A 22988-nucleotide genomic window follows, 5' to 3' on the forward strand; every position below is an offset into this window, starting at 1 on the left:
AGCAGGACTATAAAAGGCCAGCCTCCTAGCTCAGGCGGGAGAGGGCTGCCAGAGGAGTAGGATATCTCTTCCTTGCTGCTGGGGCCCAGAGCTGAAGGAGATGGCTGCCCGACCAGAGGAGTTACCTGAATTGCTGGAGACCAGCAATGCCGACAAACTGCTGGGGCTGCCATTGGCTGTTTACCCCAGAGAGACCCAGGATGACCCCAGAACCCAGGTGCCCCAAACTGGGGAGGGTAGGAAGGAGCCCAGGGACACCAAATAGGGTTTGGCTGTGGAACTATTGTGAACTGGCCAGCATGTTGTGGGTAGATCCCCGCTGACCTAGTGGCGAACTACCCTGCCACTAATAGGGCCCTGGGTTGGGACGCAGTGGAGTGGGAGGGCCTGCGTCCCACTACCTGTGAAGGGTGGCCACCTCCCCACTAATAAGCCAGGAGGCCTGAATTGGTCTGGCCCCCACTGAAGCTAGGGCGCCAGGAGCATTTGCTGTCACTCTGAGTTGAGAGCTAATTCCCAACCCTGAACTGCTGGGCTGTATCACAGGGACTCAGCCTGAGCTATAAACTGTGAATTGCCCTGATTGAGGGACTGGGCAGAGAGACTAACTAAGGCCTGGGTTGATTGTTGGCCAGGCCTGCTAACTGCTTACTGCCCTGATTGAGGGATTGGGCAGAGGGACCAACTGCTACTTGGATTAATCACCAGGTGGACTCACCAGCTGGGAGCTGCGCCCTAATTGAAAAACAGCGAGGCGGCCTGGCCTCCCGCCCTGTCAGAAGGGGAGAGACACACGCCCCTCCTTACAAACTCAAATGTGAAATTGAAGAACTACTAACTGTGGTATATAACATCATTTAAATCAGCTTCTGTACCAAATGACTGGAGGATAGCAAATGTGACGCCAATTTTTTAAAAAGGCTCCAGAGGTGACCCCGGCAATTACAGGCCAGTAAACCTAACTTCAGTACCGGGCAAACTAGAAAAGAATTATCAGACACATAGATGAACATAATTTGTTGGGGAAGAGTCAACATGATTTTTGTAAAGGGAAATAATGCTTCACCAATCTACTAGACTTCTTTGAGGGGATCAACAAGCATGTGGACAAGGGGGATCCAGTGGATATAGCGAACTTAGATTTTCAGAAAGCCTTTCACAAGGTCCCTCACCAAAGGCTCTTAAGCAAAGTAAGCAGTCATAGGATAAGAGGGAAGGTCCTCTCATGGATCAGTAACTGGTTAAAAGACAGGAAACAAAGGATAGAAATAAATGGTCAGTTTTCAGAATGGAGAGAGGTAAATATTTCCCCCGGGGGTCTGTACTGGGCCCAGTCCTATTTAACATATTTATAAATGATCTGGAAAAAGGGGTAAACAGTGAGGTGGCAAAATTTGCAGATGATACAAAACTACTTAAGATAGTTAAGTCCAAAGCAGACTGTGAAGAGCTACAAAGGGATCTCACAAAACTGGGTGACTGGGCAACAAAATGGCAGATGAAATTCAATGTTGATAAATGCAAAGTATTGCACACTGAAAAACATAATCCCAACCAGTGTTCCCTCTAATCACCTTCATATTGGTGCACATAACAAAATTCAAGTGGTGGCGGTGGGGCCGAGGGGTTCGGAGGGTGGGAGGGGGTTCAGGGGTGGGGCAGAGGGTTGGGGATGAGGGGCTCAGGACTGGGGCAGAGGGTTGGGATGCAGGGGTGTGAGGACTCCGGCTGGGGGTGCGGGCTCTGAGATGGGGGCAGGGATGAGGGGTTTGGGGTGCAGTAAGGTGTTCTGGGCTACAGCAGGGAGAGAGGACACCCCCAGCTCTCTCTCCCCTCAGCAGCAGCTGGGCTAGGGGAGAGAGGTGCCTCTCCCCGCTGGGACAGCTCTGGGGTTGGAGCTACAGGATAGGCACCCCTCCCTCGGCCCCGCAGGTCTGGCCAGGGCTGACTTCAGGGACGGGTGCCCCGGACGCAACAGGTCCAGGCCGTGCCGTGCTGCCACGGTCCAGGCTGTGCCGCCCGGGTTCGGGCCGGGCAACCATGGCTGGGTCTGGGCCTGAAGCACACTGCCCTGGCTGCGGCTGGGTCCAGGCCATGCCGCACCGCCCCAGCCGGGTTCGGGCCAGGGTAGGGGCACCCCGGGCGTGGCAGGTCCGGGTTGTGGCATAGTTGGGGCCGGGAGGCCACCCCGGCTGTGGCAGGTTGGGGACCGGGCTAGTGTGAAAGTTACTAGTGACCCCCACTTAACAGCTAGTAGCCGTTATGTCAGCCAGTGGCCATTAGGGGGAAGCAGACACCTTAAGTACACAGTAGCCTGAACTTTTCAACTGTTTTCCCTTTCAAGGCCTTAAGGTAGTTGGAGCTGGTCCCAAGCCGGTTTTCACTGACCAGATAGCAAAAGCACGGGTCTGACAACCACCAATCAAGTGTTAACACGGCAAGGGCCTTTGTCTAAATGTGTATAAAGGATCTGTAAAATGTGCAAATCTCTCCTTTCTTCTGCAGAATAAAGCAACTCTTCCTTATCCCTGTCTGGCTGTTGTTGGCTCTCAGCTAGGTGGACCCGATATTTCAGTGCCAGTTTCTGGCGACTCCGCCGGGACTCTCCTAGCTCGGACATTGGACTCCGGACGGCTGAGGTGAACTGGGAACGGCGCCAACGGGGTGTTTTGCCCCTTTTCTCTGCTTCACCACGGCCCTGGGGTTCGTGTTCCGATAAGGTGAGTCCTAATAGGATAAGGAGACACTATTTGGTTCTGGTTCTGGTCTGGTTCTGTTCTGGTTAACCGGTTAATGAATTTCTGTCTTATACATTTGGGCGTTAGGTGTGTGGACTGAACTGAGCCTCTCATTCATAATTCCTCAGAGTGGAAGCCATCGCGTGCGATGAAGCTCTGAGGTCGAATTGGGATCCTTCTGTCTCGTCCCCTGTAGCGGTCAGTATTAGTAGAAATTCCTGTAATAGGATCCTATTAGGCCATAATTCCCTCTGTTCTCTGTGTAATTCTCTGTTAGAGTGTCAGCAGGCAGATGGGTGGGTCTCTGGTAAAACCCTCTAAGGATAACCCTTTGAATTATATGTTAAGTAAATGGCCTTTACCTGGTGTTCAAAAAAAGAAATAGTTACACCTTGTGTAAAAATTGATGTGACTAGTGTTGTGGAAATTGAATTGTGGAGAGGATGTGCATTTTCCCCAGAACATGTGCAATGTATATTGTAGTAGAGGTAAAAGAAATGCAAACCTACCAATATAGGTTGTGTTGTCTTTTTCAAATCACTGTATGTTTGAAAGCAGAAGTTAGAAGTAAAAGGCAATCAAAAGTCTGGGAAAGTTAATTGTGTCCCTTTTTAAGTAAAAATCTTTAAGCTGTGGATAGCTTTGAATCTGAAAGCAAGCCAGAAAGCATCTGTATTAATGCAATTTTCTAACTAATAAGGTAGAAACCACTGAAACCTGGGCTGCCTATAAAACACATACAAGGAAATATGGGGTAATTCCTCTGTTTTGCCTAAAATCAACAAAAGTATGTGTATATAAAAAAAATATTTTAAGCAATGACTGACTGCCCAGAAGGGGTAGACCTCTGTTCTTTTGTCTTTCAGATCATCAGAGAAAATGGATGCCAGCTGAATAGCATTCAACGTACCATGCATTTACTAGCACAATAGAAATTATTTTTGTGTTCTATGGCCAAAATTGTTATTAAAATTTGCATACCAACAGTCTTTAGAAGCAAGGACATGGAAGGTTAACCCACTCCCCATATTGCCCATGGGATCCTTCTGGCTACCTCAGATTTCTAGCCAAAGGGCTGGGAAGGGAGGAAAGCTATTGGACACCAGAGGTTGTACCGAGCGGACTCCTCAAAAGTATGTGTGCTTGTCCTGGTTTGTTGCTCCAAAGCTCTGTAATAAAGTTATTTTACTAGAAGGGTGTACATGGCATACATTAAGTAATAAAACTAATGTACTGTATAATGGCAATGTGTATGTGTTCATTGTTAAAAAAAGGTGTATAAGTAAAAAGTGAAAGTTTCCTTTGTAGGTTAAAACAAGCCAAAAAGAAGGAGAAGAAAAAAGAACAGAATGAGTTAACTAACAAAAAAATATAGCTAGCAAGCTCAGTCCAAAAATAAGATGCTGGCCCCATCCAAGGACATTGCCCACAGCTAAGACTTGGCTAACAGCCAAGAAAAGGGGGGCCTGAATGTGCCCAAGCAATATAACATCTGCAAAACACTGCCTGGCATTAATGAAATGTGTTAGGTTTCTTTTCTCACAAATAAAAGAAGTGCTACCCAAAGACCCTAGCAGCCCTGCAGTTCATTGAAACAAGGAGACTAAGTCTATGTAAAGATCCACCAACGAAAGACTGCTTTGGCTCCATGCTGGAAAGGCCCTTTCCAAGTCCTGTTAACCACCAACACCGCTGTGAAGTGCCAAGGACTGCCTACCTGGACCCATGCTTCTCACTGTAAAAAGACCCCTCCACCTCAGGAGGACTCTACGACTGATAAGCCTATTTCTCCTTCTAGCTCTGCTGTGCCTTCTGGACAGCAGGAAAAAAAAAAAAAAAAAAGGTAAAGTGCTAGTAACCTCTTCCTTATCCACTAACAGACCTACTGTGCCTTTAAATTTAAAAAAAAAAAAAAAAAAACCTCAAAACCATTACAGGGTAATGTGCTAGTAACCTCTCCCCTGTATAATGCTAAACCATAACTGTTTCAAAAAACAAACAAAAAACAAAAACAAAAAACAAAACAAACAAACAAAAAAAACAAAACCACATTTGCTTCATTGGAACCACCAAAGTCCAGGAATTCCTGCCTACAAAAAACATTAAAAACTGACCCTGGTAAAAAAACAAAAAATTATACACTGGTAGGAAGAAACTTGTGGAACCCATACTTAAAAATGTGGTATAGTACTACACCAAAAAAAAAAAATGTATTAAAATATCAATAAACTGTAATTAACACTACACTAGGAACTGTTAAATTTTCATTACCCTTATCCAGTTTCCAGATCACCTCTACATACCCAAATTGCTCACAGGGGGCTGCCATTAAATTAGCACAACAAAGGGCTTGGGTTATTTCCTCTTAAAAAAAAAAAAAAAAAAAAAAAAACTTAACCAGATCCCTTTGGGATGGGGCCAATAGTGCAGCAGCAGTTTAAAATATTTTTAAAAGCCAAAAACATAATAAAAAATTAAAGCAATTAGAAAAGGCCACTAGCCTTATTTTTGGAGCACAGCTAATCCAGGTACAGGCTGAAATTGGTGAGTTACATGTTATCTTTGCCCTTAGTTCTATAACCCAGAAGTTGCTAACAAAAATGGTATTAAATATCACTAAGGCTGAAAAGGCATTGCTGTAAAATCTAGCATGTTCAGGCTTGGCCCACTGCCCTTACAAACACATCAGGAGTACTATCTAATCTGTAGCCATAAAAACATACTTGGAAACTTTCTGGGTAAAAGTGCAAAAGTTCTCAATGCTCCTTCCAAGCATATGGATCAATTAGGAAAGTGTGGGCTCCCACATACCGAAACCCGCCAGGTCCATAAAAAAAATGCATGTAAAATTAAGTAATTCACCAAAACATCTAAAAAACTGAACTACCGCCGATGCCCTGGTGGACTTGGCAACTGCACAAAAAAAACCTAAGGCAAACGGTTCTCCAGAACCGCTTGGCTCTAGATATCTTTCCCTCCAGCTTAATCACAAATTGCGTAACGGGCCTGACAATTTGGATTTGTCAGGCCCGAAGGGGGAACTGTAAAAGTTACTAGTGACTACCCTTAACAGCTAGTAGCCATTATGTCAGCCAGCGGCCATTAGGGGGAAGCAGACACCTTAAGTACACAGTAGCCTGAACTTTTCAACTGTTTTCCCTTTCAAGGCCTTAAGGTAGTTGGAGCTGGTCCCAAGCCGGTTTTCACTGGCCAGATAGCAAAAGCACGGGTCGAACAAGCACCAATCAAATGTTAACACGGCAAGGGCCTTTGTCTAAATGTGTATAAAAAAATCTGTAAAATGTGTGTAAAACAAAGTTTTTGTACCAAGGTGCAAAGCTCTCCTTTCTTCTGCAGAATAAAGCAACTCTTCCTTATCCTTGTCTGGCTGTTATTGGCTCTCAGCTAGGTGAACCCGATATTTCGGTAACAGGCGAGGTTGGGGCCGGGGGAAGGCCACCCCTCCCCTGGCCACGGTAGGTCCCTGGGCGGGTTCCCTGAATGCCTGCACAACACTAAATAGGCTGCTGCATGGCTGCACAACTGGGCAGCTTACAGGAAACTTAGATCCCAACTATACGTATAAAATGATGGGGTCTAAATTAGCTGTTACCACTCAAGAAAGATCTTGGAGTCATTGTGGCTAGTTCTCTGAAAACATCCACTCAATGTGCAGGGGCAGTCAAAAAAGCTAACAGAATGTTGGGAATCATTAAGAAAGGGATAGATAAGAAGACAGAAAATATCATATTGCCTCTATATAAATCCATGATACACCCACATCTTGAATACTGCATGCAGATGAGGTCTCCCCATCTCAAAAAAGATGTATTGGATTTGGAAAAGGTTAAGAAAAGGGCAACAAAAATGATTAGGGCTATGGAACAGCTTCGTATAAGAAGAGATTAATAAGACTGGGACTTTGCAGCTTGGAAATGGGGGGATATGATAGAGGTCTATAAAACCATGACTGGTGTGGAGAAAGTAAATAAGGAAGTGTTATTTACTCCTTCTCATAACACAAGAACTAGGGGTCACCAAATGAAAATAATAGGCAGCAGGTTTAAAACAAACAAAAGGAAGTATTTCTTCATACAATGCACAGTCAACCTATGGAACTCTTTGCCAGAGGATGTTGTGAAGGCCAAGACTATAACAGGGTTCAAAAAAGAACTAGATAAGTCCATAGAGGATAGGTCCATCAATGGCTATTAGCCAGGATGGGCAGGGATGGTGTCCCTAGCCTCTGTTTGCCAGAAGCTGGTAATGAGTGACAGGGGATGGATCACTTGATGATTACCTGTTCTGTTCAGTCCCTCTGGGGCACCAAGCATTGGCCACTGTTGGAAGACAGGATACTGGGCTAGATGGACCTTTGGTCTGACCCAGTATGGCCATTCTTATGTTCTTATCTACAAGACAATGGACAACTCCAGACACATCGCCAAACTCATCCCTTTCATCCTCACCCATAACAATTTTACATTCAACAACAAACTGTCCAAACCATGGGAACTGTCCAAACCTGGGTACTAGGATGAATCCCCAATATGCCAACCTCTTCCTGGCCTCTCAAGGAAGAATTTCTGGACAAACACACCACAAAGCCAATGATATACCTGAGATACATCAACGATATTTTCATCCTCTGGACAGATGCCCTAAACTCCTTCACAGACTTCTACCACAACTTCAGCAACCACCAGCAATCCATTAAAATCTCTCTAAAACACTCCTGCATCAGCATTAATTTCCTGGACACTAGAACCAGCTTCAGCAATAGAATCCTACAGACATCTATATACAAGAAACCCATGAATCATCACTCTTACCATCACAGATCCAGTAACCACCCCTCACACTCCAAGAAATCTGTTATCTACAGCCAGGCAGATCCCACAGAATATGTGCTGAGGAGGAAATCTTAACACAGTGAAAACCACCTTCACCAAACAAGGATAAGCCACCAGAGAAGTAGATCGCATCATGGACTGGGCCACCCAAATATGTTAAGAGAGTCTGCTGCAATATGGAAAAAAAAACAACCCTCTCCAGCAGCACACCCCTCATTGTCATCTACCACCCCACAATGGAACCCATACAAGATATCATTAAACAATTACAACCCATACTCAAAAGCAAAGAATTTTAATGAATCTGTAAACTTGGGGGTCATACCCTATGACTGGAGAATTGCTAATATAGTGCCTACTTTTAAGAAAGGCAAAAAAGGTGATCTGGGAAATTACAGGCCTGTTAGTTTGAGCTCAACTGTATGCAAGGTCTTGGAACAAATTTTGAAATAGAAGGAAGTTAAGGACATAGAGGTTAACAATAACTGGGATAAAATACAACATGGTTTTACAAAAGGTAGCTCATGCCAGACCAACCAGATTTATTTTTTGAGAAGATAACTGATTTTTTAGACAAAGGAAATGCAGTAGATCTAATGTACCTGGATTTCAGTACGGTATTTGATACAGTTCCACATAGAAAATTAGTAATTAAATCTGAGAAGATGGGGATTCATACGAGAATTGCAAGGTGGATAAGTAACTGCTTATAGGGGAGAGACTACAATGGGTCATACTGAAAGGTGAACTGTCAGGCTGGAGGGAGGTTACTAGTGGAGTTCCTCAGTGATCGGTCTTGGGACCAATCTTATTTAACAGTTTATTACTGATCTTGGCACAAAAAGTGAGAGTGTGCTAATAAAATCTGTGGATGACACAAAGTTGGGAGGTATTGCCAATATGGAGGAGGATTGGAATATCATACACAGATCTGGACAACCTTGTAAACTGGAGTAGTAGAAATGGGATGAGATTTAATAGTGAAAAGTGGAAGGTCATGCACTTAGGGACTAACAACAAGAATTTTTGCTATAAATAAAAAATATAAATATCTGAGAATCCATCTTAATAAATAAATTAAAGACACAATAACAACATTTGCATGGAAAACTTATGTCAGAACATTCAGATCACCTCGACAACACACGATCAGTACAGTTACAATGTACATTGATGTAGGAGAACTACAGTACATGGATATAGCTACTTATCTCTATCTACTAGAAAATAAGATATAGTCTCTTATCCCAGTTAAGATGGGTCATTGCTAAAGTCATCAGAACACGATATTGCCAGGAACACAGTAGTTATTGTTAAATCAGCTGCACTAGATACGAGTTGGAGATACCCAGCTGGGGATGTATCAGTTGGAAGTGACAGAGGAAGAGAAAGACCAGGATGTATTGGTTGATCACAGGATGCGTATGAGCCACCCACATGATGCAGCCATGAAAAAGGCTAATGCAATCCTGGGATGCATCAGGCGAGGTATTTCCAGTAAAGACAGGGAAGTGTTAGTACCATTATACAAGGCACTGGTGAGACCTCATCTGGAATACTGTGTGCAGTTCTGGTCTCCCATGTTTAAGAAAGATGAATTCAAACTGGAACATGAGCAGAGAAGGGCTACTAGGTGATCAGGAGAATGGAAAACCTACCTCATGAGAGGAGACTCAGACTTTAAGGTCAGAAGGAACCATCATGATCGTCTAGTCTGATCTCCTGCACATCGCAGGCCACAGAACCTCACCCACCCACTCCTGTAATAGACCTCTAACCCCAGGCTGAGTTACTGAAGTCCTCAAATTATGGTTTAAAGACTTCAAGTTACAGAGAATCCACCAAACCTGCAAGTGACCCGTGGTGAAACCAAACATTACTATGCTCTCAAATTAACTTACACAAAAAAAAAATGATAAAAGACAAGAACACTCTATCACCTGTGGGTGAACCCTCTTCACAAAGCGACCACTCTACATCTGACTTGCCCCTCCTTGTCCTCAAAGGAAACCTGCACAAGACCTTCAAAAGACAAGCCTGGGATTTTAAATTCATAACTTTGCTAGACACTAAGGCTATGTCTACACTACACAGCTTTTAGCGACATGGCTGTGTCGCTACAGCCATTCCGCTAAAAGTCGTGCAGTGTAGCCGCTGACATAAAACTTCCACCCACAATGAGCAGGGTTTGCATTGTCAGCAGGAGAGCGTTTCTGATCACAAAGCGCTGTTCACACTGGCGTTTGTCATCGGCAAAACTTTTGTCTTTCGGGAGGGGGAGGATTAACACCTCTGAATGAGAAGTTTTGTCATTCAATTGCCAGTGTAGACATAGCTTACAAATCATGGTCTTGCAGAGACACTGGATTTATGGCTTATTACAACAAGCTGTAACCCACTAACCCCCTTTTTGCCCTATGACTACAGAGGTGTGAACTGGCCACTTCACCTTGAAAGGTCCATTACAATATGAGTAATCTACTTATGCTAAACAATCTGTTCCACCTTATATTTAGCTGTGAGACTCTGAGTACCTTTCCCAGCCCTGAAGAATTCTGTTTAAGCTCGAAAGCTTGTCTCTCTCCCCAACAGACATTGGTCCAATAAAAGCTATTCCCTCCTGCACCTAGTATCTCTAATATCCTGGGACCAATGCAGCTCCAACGGAAGAGATTTATTTATTAGCCACAGTGGAACAGCTTTCATGGAGAGACCGAGGAAACCCTAGCAGAATATGCCACAGCTCAGTGCTTAGAGCACGCTCCTAAGCAGTGGGAGACCTCTGACCTGGAGGTGGAGAGGAACTGAACCCAGGTATCCCATATCCAGGTGAGTGCGCTACCCATTGGGCACCACTACTTCCTCCTCTAGCCAGATTCTGAACGGGGCACACTCCAACCGTGAATAAGCATGCCTACTGACACAAGACAGGCAGGTGAAACCTTGTCTCCATAGGCATGGGAACCAAGGCCGTTGAGAGTGGGTTTGGGCCCCGGTGAAAATTTTTTTTGGGCCCCCCAGCAAGGGCGGATCGGCTAAACAGGGCCGACGAGAGGGGGGGGGAAGCCGGGCCCCCGGCCCCATTCTGGACCGCCAGGCCCTGGTAATTTGTACTGCCTTCCCTCCCTCTCGTTGGCCCTGGTGGGAACTAGGGTGTGGGGGATGCTGCAGCATTCCCAGTTTTGTGTGGGGTCCCGGCCCCGTGCCCTGGGGTCCACTACTGGCCCTACATGTAGGGTTCCGGCTGCCGCTGGACCCGTGCCCGGGGCTCTGCTCCCAGACCTGAGCTGTCAGAGTGCCTCCATTCCCTACCACTATACTATCAAGGAACCCGTGAAAGTTATGTATCACAGTTCAGCCTCTTGCATATTTTGTTTCCCCTCAGAGTTAGCAAAATATGCTTGCCATGGGTACTGGAAATGCTTGTGGGAAGCATGAGGATAGTAGCTTCTCTTGCAAGGCAAATCTGAACAAACCTGGTCAGTGATCTCCCCACTGCCAAACTTTCTCCTGCCGCCCTGCAATGCAGGCTGGGTCATTCAGGCTGACTGAGTGGGTGGCACAAAGAATGTGTCAAGAACTGCCCTGTGCAATGTGGTGGTTGGGAACTGGAGGGGTGGGGTTTGCGGGGAGAGGTGGGCACTAGTGCATAGAGGTTTCCTGTTAAATTCGGAGATAGTGGAACCTACAAGATGACTTATACACGGTCTAGATGAGGGGCCTCAACTGTCCTTTCACTATTTGTTGTGCTTTAAGAGCTTTCTTCTCAACATATATGGAAAGTGGAAGTGTCTTACAGCTATAAACCTGCTCCCTCTAATATGCAAGTTGTCTGGTGATTTTGGAAAGAGGACTTTTCCTGTCAAAAGCTGAAGTGGCAGCTCAGTCCCGGACCTGCACTCGGGGTCAAGAACGGCGCCATAGTTTTTGGCGCCCTAGGCGGGGGTCCTTCCATGCTCCCGGTCGTCGTCAGCGATTCTGTGGCGGGGGGGTTCTTCCGCGCTCCCGGTCTTCGGGGCACTTCGGCGGCGGGTCCCGAAGCGAGTGAAGGACCCACCGCAGAATTGCCACCGAAGACCTGGAGCATGGAAGGACCCCCCACCGCCGAATTGCTGCCGAGGGTGGCAGAATGCCGCCCCGCCAAATCCTGGTGCCCTAGGCCACTGCTTAGGTCGCCTAAATGGAAGCGCCGGCCCTGCTCGGGGTTCCAGCTGCTGGCCCCATACCCGGGGTCCTGGCTGCTGCTGGCCCCTCACTCAGGGCTCTTTTCCTGGCCCCGTACCCGGGGTCCTGGCTACCGCCGGCCCCTCACTCAGGGCTCTTTTCCTGGCCCCGCACCCAGGGTCCTGGCTGCAAGGCCCACACCTGGGGCTCTGCTCCCACCCCCAGCTGTGGTCCCAGTCTCAGCCCCCTTACCCCTGTCCGTGTCCCCCTCCTCCCGGAGCCAGCTCTGGGGAGAGGGGGCACAAACAGGGTAAGGTGGGGGGCAAAGTAAAAAGGTTGGGGACCACTGGCTTTCAGAATCCCCACTGTAAAAATTGTTCTAGCGCCACTGCTTGTCTTTCTCTGGTTTGTGAATCACTCAGAGCTTGCGGGGAGCAGAGTGGCAGCAGGGCTCATGCGCCAAGACAGACACTTAGGCACTGAGTGAGTTTAGGGGCCTACAGGGTTGAGGCTAATGTTGTGCAGTGGAGAAGCACATCTGAGATTTAGGTGCCTAAGTCGGGAGCGTAGGCACCTGAGTACCTTCAGGGCTCAGGGTCCGGGCCATTGTAACTGTAACAAGAGAACCGCAGGCATTTGAACTTGGTTAATCTACATCGTTCAGCAACAGCAGCTCTCCCTGCTTCCCAGCAGAGTGTTCCAAGCCTTCACTATTCTTAGCAAGGCTTCTCCTGAACATGTCCCAGGACATCCCAAAGTGTGAGTTTAAACAATGAACAGGACACAGCCAGCTCCAGCTTGGCTCAGAAAGCATATGGCTCATTCTCAGGCCAGCAGGACAGGGGCGTGTTATGTTTGATTCTAAAGGAAATAACTATTTTTGTCCCAAAGCCATTCCCTGCATGTGTGACCCCAACATCATAGCCTTCAGAACCCTGGAATGAAACTGACGATGAACAAGAGGGAAACTGACTCCCACTGTGCAGCATCAACCCAGAGAAGACAAAGGCAAAGCCAAGAAGCAAACAAACAGCAGGCACCCGGGTGGGTGTTTAGACAACCTTAGCATGTGAATAGGCTACAATGCTCTTAGGGATGAAGGCAAAGAAACATGTTTGTTTCAAGCAGGATTTTTCACCTGACAATGTCACTTTAAGACAACACCACAGAGGGGTGCCAGTGTAAATGAGCGAGTCTACTTTGCACCACAGTCCTCATGCCTTGGTTGTGTGGGCTCCAAGAGTGCCCAGATTGCCAACCCTTATTCCCCGAGGAACACCACTGGAGTCTATAGGGCATTGCGCTGAACAGCGACCCAGGCTTGCTCAGTTGCAGATTCCTTTATTTGCACTTGCTTCAGTTCTAACGTGGGGACGGGTGAGTTGGTAGGCAACAGCAGTCCCAAATGCCCACCAGCGTTTAATTTGTAATGAAAGAGATGCTGGGGCTCAAGCCATTTTTTTACATTAATAACTGATGCAGGAAGCCCAGAAGTACCAGCGCTCTGAACGGCCAAGCCTAGAGGTGCCGGTGCTCAGGCCTGGCACAGATAAAGCACAGTTGCCCGTAAATGGGTACTCATCAGAAAATGAGGCTGAACTACTTTCTGGGCGCTGTAGTGCTTCAGTGTAGCCATTTACTGCTGCAGATGGGAAGGGTTCTCCCATTGCTGTAGTTAATCTGCCACCCTGAGGGGTGGTAACTGAGTTGACAGAAGTCTTCCCTCAACCTAGTGCTTTCTGCACCAGGGGTCAGGTTGGCTTAACTGCGTCGCTCAAGGGGGCGGATTTTTCACACACCTGAGTGACGTAGCTGGATTGACCTAGCTTGTTAGTGTAGCCCAGGCCTAAGTGACACCAAGGCTTCCAGGAGTCTAGAACTAGCTATGCTGCAAACACATCTGTGTGTGCAGATGTTCGTGTATGTGGGTGTGCATGCGTGTGTACATATGTTTTCATGTGTGTACACACATGTAGAAACTTGGCACTAAGCAGCTTTAGTGAAACACGTCAAGGCAGATTTGTACCCTCCAAACACACAAGGAGATTGAAAGTGGCAGAGAGACCCCTGGCCACAGCGGGGATTTGCCCCGGCAGCACTGTGTCCAGTGAAGGGAGGGGATGAGAGTGGGTGCTGGTGGGGAGTCCCAGCACCGGGGGACAAAGCATGCTGTTGCTGTGGCACTGACTGCACCTGCACTGGGCTCTTACCTTGATTTTCTGCACTGTCCGGCTCTCCCCCGGTGTCTGGCTCCACACCATCACCCCACCCTTGTTGTACTGGCTATGCCAGCCCTCCAGGCTCTCGCACTGGTCCCTGAATGAGCTGAAGTCAGAGTCGTCCGGGATATAAACCATCTCCCCTCCTCTCGACATGGAAATGAGCTTTGCCAGGTCCAGAGTGCTGTGGGCAGTGTGCGCCAACCTCCAGGGCCTGGAAAGTGGCTTTGCAGCACCAGGCACAGGACAGGTCTCTGCCTGGCCTGCTCAGAAACTTCCAGCTGCTGTCCTGGCTCTGCTCAGCTTTGCCTTGAGCTGGCTTCTCCGCTGTGCTGTGTCCCTGCCCTACTCACGCTGCCACCCTCGCCCCCAGAGCCTGGAGTCCATCCCTCTGCTCTCCCCAAACCTCCCCTTGCCAGGAGCTGTGCGCTGTGTCCTCCAGCAGACTCCTACTCTCTCCGTTCCATAAACTGCACTGTGCAGAGTAATTATCAGGAAGGTTCTTTCTCTGTAATTGTTAATGCAGCTGCTGGAAGCTCAGATATCAGATAAGCTCTGCCGACTGGTATCCCATTTCCTGGCCAGCAGGATCTCTGCTCCTCTATTATTCAGCAGGTAACATCATACAGGTGTCTCAGATTTCTGCCCCCCCTTCCTTCCCTTCACCGGCTTCTGTCTCACAGTCTCTGGGATTGACTTTGCAGCACTGAGTTACAGAATCAGCTGATCACCTGCTGGGAACAGCAGCCACCGAGTCTGATGGGACTCGCTGACTGCAGGGCATGGGTTAGAGGGGTCAGAGAGGGGACAGGCCTGCCTCGGCCAGCCTGCAGAATCACACCTGTCCAGGACAAACCACAAGGCTCTGGCAGTGGGTTCAAAGGCCAGGCTGTCTTTTGCCGGCACTGCCTGTGGCTGAGGGGCAGGGCAGTGCTGTGTTGTGACCCCGAGAACCCCTCAGCGCCAATTACAAAGGGTTCAAACCCTCTCGGCAGAGCCGGCTCTAGGCACCAGCAAACCAAGCTGGTGCTTGGGGCAGCACATTTTTAGGGGCGGCATGGCCGGCGCCAGAATGCCGCCCCTAAAAATGTGCCCCGGCTGCCCTAGCTCACCTCCGCTGCTGCTGCTCACGCGCCACAGCGCTGCTGCTCCCTCTCCCTCCCAGGCTTGAGAGCCTGGGAGGGAGGAGGAGATCCCGAGCGGCTGCGGTGTGCGAAACAGCTGATTCGCATGCCGGTGCTCCCCCTCCCTTCCAGGCTCTCAAACCTGGGGGGAGGAGGCAGGGCTGGGGATTTGGAGAAGGGGCGGAGCTGAGGCGGGGCCGGGGGTGGGGTAAGAAAAAAACGAGGGGGGGATGGCCAAAATTGTTTCTGCTTGGGGCGGCAAAAATCCTAGAGCCGGCCCTGCCTCTCGGGAGCTGCCACCTGATGTGCCAAGACTACCTCTGCTCCTGCCTTCCTGCCCTGTCAGCTTAGGACTTCAGTGCCCTGCTTGGTTTGAGCCAAACTCATTAGCCTGCTGCAAACCCAGACCCAGGTCTGAATCACGTCCCCTAACAGCAGTAGATTTACCTGAAAGCAGCTAACAGAAGTGTTCCTGTCTTTAACACTTAGATGCCCAACTCCCATTGGGGTCTAAACCCAAATAAATCCATTTTACCCTGTATAAAGCTTATGCAGGGTAAACTCAAATTGTTTGCCCTCAATAACACTGATAGAGAGATATGCACAGCTGTTTGCCCCCCCGCCTCCCAGTATTAACACATACTCTGGGTTAATTAATAAGTAAAAAGTGATTTTATTAAATACAGACAGTAGGATTTAAGTGGTTCCAAGTAGTAACAGACAGAACAAAGTAAGTCACCAAGCAAAATAAAATAAAACACGCAAATCTATGTCTAATCAAACTGAATATAGATAATCTCACCCTTAGAGATACTTCAGTAAGTTTTTTCCTCAGACTGGACACCTTCCAGGCTTGGGCACAATTCTTTCCCCTGGTACAGCTCTTGTTCTAGCTCAGGGGTAGCTAGGGGATTCTTCATGATGGCTCTCCTTTGTTCTCTTCCACCCATTTATATATCTTTTGCATAAGGAGGGAATCCTTTGTCCCTCTGGGTTCCCACTCCCCCCCCTTCTCAATGGAAAAGCACTAGGTTAAAAATGGATTCCAGTTCAGGTGACATGATCACATGTCACTGTAAGACTCCAAGCCTTCATTCCGCCCAGCCTGACTAACAGGAAGGCCTGCAAGCAAACAGAGCAATCCACAGTTAATTGTCCTGGTTGATGGAAGCCACCAAGATTTCATTACCATTAATGGCCCACACTTTGCATAATTACAATAGGCCCTCAGAGTTATATTTCATATTTCTAGTTTCAGATACAAGACTGATACATTTATACAAATAGGATGACCACACTCAGTAGATTATAAACTTTGTAATGATACCTTGCAAGAGACCTTTTGCATGAAGCATATTCCAGTTACATTATATTCACTCATTAGCATATTTTTATAAAATCATATAAAGTGCAACATCACAGTCATGTAACCGCAGCACCTAACACACCTGACAAACTCGCTACACCTAACACATTGCTGTCATGGTATTTATCTACAAGGAATGTTGTGTAAGGCCAGACCTGCGACTGGTCGTCAATATCACTGTGAAATGTACGTACTGACACTTGCATGAGGAATTATGAATACTCACTGATATTATGCTTTATAGTCTGTAACCAAACAAAGGGAGAACCAGGTTTTCCCCCAGACAAGAGGGCGGAGGGTTACCGCCCTGTCTAGTGAATGTTTTTTAGCTGCTGCCTGTGTTAATCTCACTTATAACATCTGTATCCCATACTGTAAGGGAATATTTAAGCAGTTGTGTTGTGAATCCCTGTGATTGTGTAAATCCACCAGAGAGACATTAACTAGTGTGAAGGGCTGGTCTCCAACAGACAGATTAAAAAAAACATACATAAATAAATACAAATATCTTTTATTGGGTCACCTTCTGTGATCTCTCTCACCAGCAGTAGTTGGTCCAATAAAAGATATTACCTCACCCACCTTGTCTCTCCAACATCTCAAAGGTGTCATGTAAAGTATTGTGTGTAAACTGGTGACACAATGGCCTTGAAAATCATTGTGTGATATATGTCTGGGTTGAGTACAAAGAGTTACAGACATGGGCTGAAAATATGTTCTTAAAATGTGTTTGGGAGGCAGAGCATAAAACGCAGCCTGCCCTAAACAAAGGAATGTATATTTACTCTCTGACCAACTTGGTCACTGGCAGAGGCCAATGGGAGTACATTTACATATAAGGTAAACAAAGCCATCAAGCTGAACAAGCAGGGAAGAACATTATTTAACAATCAGACCGGAGGACAGAATCTGCACCCCAGGAAGCCCTCCCAGTTCCTGAGGCAGAGACAATGGACTTTGAGTAACATAAGGGCAGCAAAAAAATCTTTCAGTGATTCATCACTGAGGAGGCATAGGGTACAGCTCCCTGAGAGCCCGGGAAAGTGGCTTCCTAGTCTGGAGGGCTGGGGATGCTGGCAACTTGGTGTAAAGAAGAAAACTGCAGAGGCAAAGATTATAACTTGCTAACATTAAGCGGTAGTCACTAGAAAGCCTGGTTTGTTTGGTTTGTAAACAGACCTGTCTTTTCTTCTCTTGCTTAGTATCACTTAAAGCTCTGCTCTTTGATAATAAACTTATTCTTGTTTTATTTCAAAACTGTCTCAGTGCTGGGGGTTAGAGTGAACTGTGAATCTTCAGCTCGCCTGGCAGGCTGATGTGTGCCCTGTCTCTTTGCAGGCTGTGAACCTATTCATTTCTGTAAGTGTCCAGAGAGAGGGACTGGACACTGCAGGATGATGTCTGTGGGGAACTTGGGAGCTGGGGTTCACTTAGACTGGCAGAGTGCAGCAGAGTTTGCTGGCAAGGTGACAGGCTGGCATGGCTGGGAGCTGACACAGCTTAGCCGCAGCAAAGCTCTCCCTTGCAGAGGCTAAGAATGGTAACACCAGGGCTCACAGCTCTGGGTGTCCAGAACATGATGTCACACCCCTTCTATTGGAGACACTCCGTATTGCTACACTGACCAGACCCTCCTGTCCTTCTCTCCGGCCCCTTCCCTGTCTAAGGGCTCCTCAGAGCCTGGAGAAGCCACGGCCCTGGCACTGTGTGAGGGTGGAGGATTGAATGTGCACTGCCCAGCTGGGCTTTGATAATTGGTTTCACACTAATGTATCTCCAGTACAGCGTAGGGTGCTTCATGTGTCCTTCCCATGTAGGAGTTGCACCCTCCTGGCCTGGGGGGTGATTTATGTACAGAGATACGGCAGCTCTGCCTAGTGATTCTGGGCTAACTAGACCCATAGGCCCAGGCAAGGGTGGGGAGTGGCTGTGCCCCATGTGCTTGGACTGACCAGAAGTCTGAACTACCAGCAGGTCTATTCCTGTGGCCTGAGCATTCCCACTGTAAACTGAACAGGGCCTGGCATGTTTCCATCCCACACAGAGCTGAGCGTCTGGACACACCAGTCCCCAGCCAAGCTGCAGAGATGAGCACGGACCCTCCACGCGTCCCTGGATGCTCCGCCCCCAGCCCAGCTGCGGAGACAAACATGGACCCTCCCCAGGTCCCTGGATGCTCCGCCCCCAGCCCAGACATGGAGATTAGCACGGACCCTCCCCACATCCCTGGATGTCTGTCCCCAGCCCAGCCACAGAGACAAACAGCCTCCCTGGGCAGACTGCCAAGCTTATTACAGTATTTGTGCTTTGGTTATTATGCAAAAATGGCCTCATGTTGGCACCTCCCCGTTGTTTCCGTTGAGGAGCAGCTGGTATATTTTGTGAGGGCTTCTTTCATTGTTGGACATTTGCAGTCCAATGCACAAAGACCTTTCCCTTCATCACTCCTTTCTTTGATCTTGTGCCACTCCCACCCAAGCAGCGCCCGCCTGCTTCGTCAGCGCATTTCTCCCCTAGCCATGATGCCCTCTGCATCCTGTTCAGTCCAGGGGACACTCATATAAAACCTTCTAGGGTCATCTTTCATCTGACCCCTCGCTTTGTGGTGCCTTTGCTGGGCATGGTTGGGGTCATCAGCTGTGCTGAGTCCATAAGGGGATTCTACTGTCCTCTGATGTGATCCCTGCTCCACTCATCTTGGCTCGCCTTCAGGTCATTCCCTATGGTCTCTGCCAGTGGCCAGGTCTGAGCACCACAGGAGGGTGTTTGTGTGTTGATGGGTGGGGCAGGAGATTGCAAGGGTTCAGAGGGTTGAAAAGGGCTGTTTGAACCCATGGAATCCCTTCTTTGACCCCAATGCCCTGACCCTGCAATGCGGATGGTGTGAGTGCACCCAACACCTGCACAGACCTCAGTGACGGCCGTAGTGGCCCAGGTAGGTTGAGGTTCACCAGGGCACAGCCTGTGCAGGAGCCAGGCCAGACATTGTAAAATTCAACTTTGAAAAGACTAAAATGAAATTCTGGAACAAGTATTCAATTCCCCCCAATCTTCGCAATCAGGGAGTGGGCCTGAGGTTGGGACAAACCTGCAAGGTTTATAAAGATCTTCCTTGCCCCCCGACGATTCGCAGTGTTCAAAGCTGCCCCTTCGCAGCTGCTGCCACTGATGCTGGGTCATGTTTCCCCAGAGTATTGCACTTGCATGGACATCCTGTAACTCTGAGCTCCAGCTGCAGTGTCGTGTCCCTTGGGAACTTTCAATGCATCTCTGCACAAGAAGAAGCAGGAGCCGGGTTCTGTCGTGTGGCCTCTTGCAATCTAGCATTTGACCACTGGGTGCCTCCCAAACTCCACCAAGAAAAAATCCTGATTTAGCTCCTCAACGGGTGCAGAAATGGGTCGCTCCCCTGGAGCCTGGGAGGAGCATGGCTGATTTATACCCTATGGCCTGGCCCTGGAACATTGGCCCCACTCAGTGCCAGCCCATCCCCTACAGGAGCTGGGTTCACAGGCCCCGTAAAGTGAGACAATCCCAGTACACTGCTGTCTGCAGGGCCCTTCTCCCACACTTCGGCTGCTGTGTCTATGCTGATTGGGTATGGTCTGTTTGTATAGCACCTGGCACAGCATAAACCTGATTCCAGCGTGAGCGGCTAGGTGCTACCACAGTAATGATACAGTCCTTTTCATTGGATGATCTCAAAGGAAGTCAGTATCACTATCCCTAGTCATCAATGGGGAAACTGAGGCAGACTGGCCTATGATCACAGAACAGGCCTGCCCCAGAGTTGGGAATAGAACCAAAGTCCCCTTAGTCCCAGGCCAGCAAACCATGCACTAGGCAACACTGCCCCCTAGCAGTAAGTGATTGTACCTGCACAACACCCCTGTGAGGTAGGGCAGGTGTTATTTAGGTTCCAGTGCTCACCACAGCCCCGTGGGACAATTTCTGTGACAAGAGCCCCGTATTTTGCTGCAGTGTTAATTCCCTCAGGCCTGCAGTTGGTGGCTGCAAATTCTCACAGTGCAGGTGTCACGGACTCATTCTCTCTCGGCTACGTATGGCCCCTGGGAGTAACCATCCTTCGGTTTGACAGCCTTCCATGAAGGTTGCATTCTCTTGCCGAGGTTAGGCCCTCTGGCCTCACTGTCCCTGGGACCGTACCTCTGAGCTTTCTGGACACCTGTCTCTCGCCGTGCAACCCCTCAGGGAGTCCATTCGCTTTGAATCCCCAGGGCCTCCACACCCAGAAGGAACAATGCTACCCCGATCTCTAGCCTGTGCCAGCATAAAACAGAAGGGTTTATTGAACGTCTGAACCTAGCACAGGCGCTTCTCAGGGCCCTCAGGCCTAGAAACCCTCAGCACAGTACATCTAGGTCTTTCCCTCCTCAGTGCAGAAGCCCCCTTCTTCCAGCCAATCATCCTATAGCATAGGGTTACCATACGTCCGGATTTTCCCGGACATGTCCGGCTTTTGGGGGCTCAAACCCCCGTCCGGGGGGAAATCCCCCAAAGTCGGACATGTCCGGGAAAATCGGGAGGGAGGGAGGGACGGAGGGCTCGGCGGTGCTCGGCCGGGGCCTCTGGGGCTGGGGTCGGCGGTGTGGGGCCGGGGCCAGTTCAAGCTCAGGCCCTTAGTTGCAGGGGCTGAGCGAGCAAGCAGTTCAGGAGCCCAGGCCCTGGATCAGGGCGGGGCAAACACAGTTTAAGCTCAGGCCCTTGTTTGCAGGGGCTGAGCGGGCAAGCAGATAGGTAGGGTACGCCTAGGCTTCTGTAGCCGAGCGTTGGGTGAGGGGGAAGCCTGCCACCCGTGAGCGGGGTGGTGGCAGGGGGGGACGCAGGCCCACCCACTCCACTGCGTTCCAGCCCGGGGTCCTAGCAGCGGTTACTGCCGCTGCTGGTCAGTGGGGTATCCAGACCGCAACACACTGACATTGGCTCACACTCGGTTGCAGCCGGACCGGGGTCGGCTACCCCCGGGCTACTTCCATGATCCCCCTCAGAGCCTACCTCGTTCGTCGCGCCGGGCTCGGGCCAGTCCATCTGCATAGGCTCCTCTCGGCCAGGGCTCGGTGGCAGGTCCGGTAGCTCTGCCGGGAAGTCAGGCCAACGGTTCTCGGGCGGCTCCTCCGGGTAGCAGCAGGGGCGGAGGGGTTCGGGTGCAGTCTCGCCCTCAGGGTTGGTGGGGTGTGGCTCCCAGGGATTCTCCCAGTGACGGGCGCGGACAGGCTCCGGCGGCTCCTCCTCATAGCGTGCCCGGGGTAGCTCAGGCCAGTTAGGGCCCGGGCCTCGGAGGTCTCCTGGTCGGGAGCTCCCGGCCGCACATCTGCTCCCTGTGGTGGCTGGCCGCCGACTGAGCTCTGGCGGCCGGTCTTTATACTTCCTGTCCCGCCCCTTGACTTCCGGGGGGGCAGGGACAGGCAGCGGTGGCTCCACCCACTCTGGTGCCTGCATGTGGGCTCCCTCTTCTGGGCAGGAGGGGAGCCACACCGACTCACTACACCCTGGTCGGGTTCTGGGGATGTGTCCATGTAGATTTGTTCCCGTTCTGTAGCTGGGAATTTCTTGAGCAGATGGTGTAGTTTCTTTTGGTATTCCTCAGTGGGATCAGAGGATAGTGGCCTGTAGAATGTGGTCTTGCCTGGCAGCCTCCCGTTCATAATCCGACCTGTTCATTATGACTACAGCACCTCCCTTTGTCAGCCCCTGATCATCAAAGGAAGTGGAATGGGGGCGGAGTGAGGGTGGGAAGAGGCGGGGGATGGGCGAGCACCCACCCGGCAGAGGGGAAGTTGGTGCTGTAGGGGTGAGTGGCGGGCGGGGTGTGTGTGAAGAGGCGAGCGAGCAAGCGGTGGGCGGGCGGGCTGGGGGTCAGGAGGGGAGCGGTGGGTGTGTGACGAAGTGGGGGGTTTTCTTGTTTTCTGTGGAGTTTCAATAGTTTGCATGCAGAGGGGGTGGGACTCAGTTTCCCTGGGTGTTACTGGTTTAACGAGGTGAGGGGAGAGGGAGTGTGTTTTGCAGAGGACCGGAGAGAGGACGTGGGGACCCAGCCAATGGCCGGGAGGATGGATACTCCAGCAACCGGTGACCTGGCGACCCAGAGGCCCAGCTGAGGAGACGCAGCCGGTTCTGGCCAGTGGGAGGACAATGGGCTGCAGAGTGAGGACCCAGTGACCTAACCAGCCGGTTCCAGCCAGAGGACAGAAGCAGGAGATGAGGCCCTGGTTTACGACCCTGTTTACATGGAGAGAAGACAATTGACAGAGGTGGGACCTGGGGCCGGTGATCTCAGATGCCCAGCTGCAAGCAGGGGGGCTCTGGGCTGGAGAGGGGAAGCAGGCAGAGCCCACCTGGATGCAGGGAGACTGGGATGTGCTGTGCTGAGGGAGGCCAGGCCTGAGGGTCAGAGAGTTTCCTGTGCTGTGTTCAACTCTCAATAAACCCTCCTGTTTCATGCTGGCTGAGTGTCACTCCGGTCTAGAGAACAGGGTTGCATCAACCCCTTCGGGGGTGGAGGC

The 22988-nt window shown here is 49.6% G+C and overlaps 1 protein-coding gene across 1 annotated transcript in view; it reads right to left on the minus strand.

Moving 5' to 3' along the window:
* The window catches only part of LOC117882060 (START domain-containing protein 10-like), a 43244-nt gene extending 28800 nt beyond the window's left edge, over nucleotides 1–14444 (minus strand). Inside the window, exon 1 of the mRNA XM_034780029.1 lies at nucleotides 13966–14444. Coding sequence (XP_034635920.1) covers nucleotides 13966–14130 — 165 coding nt within the window. The 5' untranslated portion in view covers nucleotides 14131–14444. The remainder of the gene's footprint in view (nucleotides 1–13965) is intronic.
* Nucleotides 14445–22988: the final 8544 nt, after the last annotated feature.

This window comes from Trachemys scripta, chromosome 8 (assembly GCF_013100865.1).
Source record: "Trachemys scripta elegans isolate TJP31775 chromosome 8, CAS_Tse_1.0, whole genome shotgun sequence".
Taxonomy (NCBI): Eukaryota; Metazoa; Chordata; order Testudines; family Emydidae; genus Trachemys; species Trachemys scripta.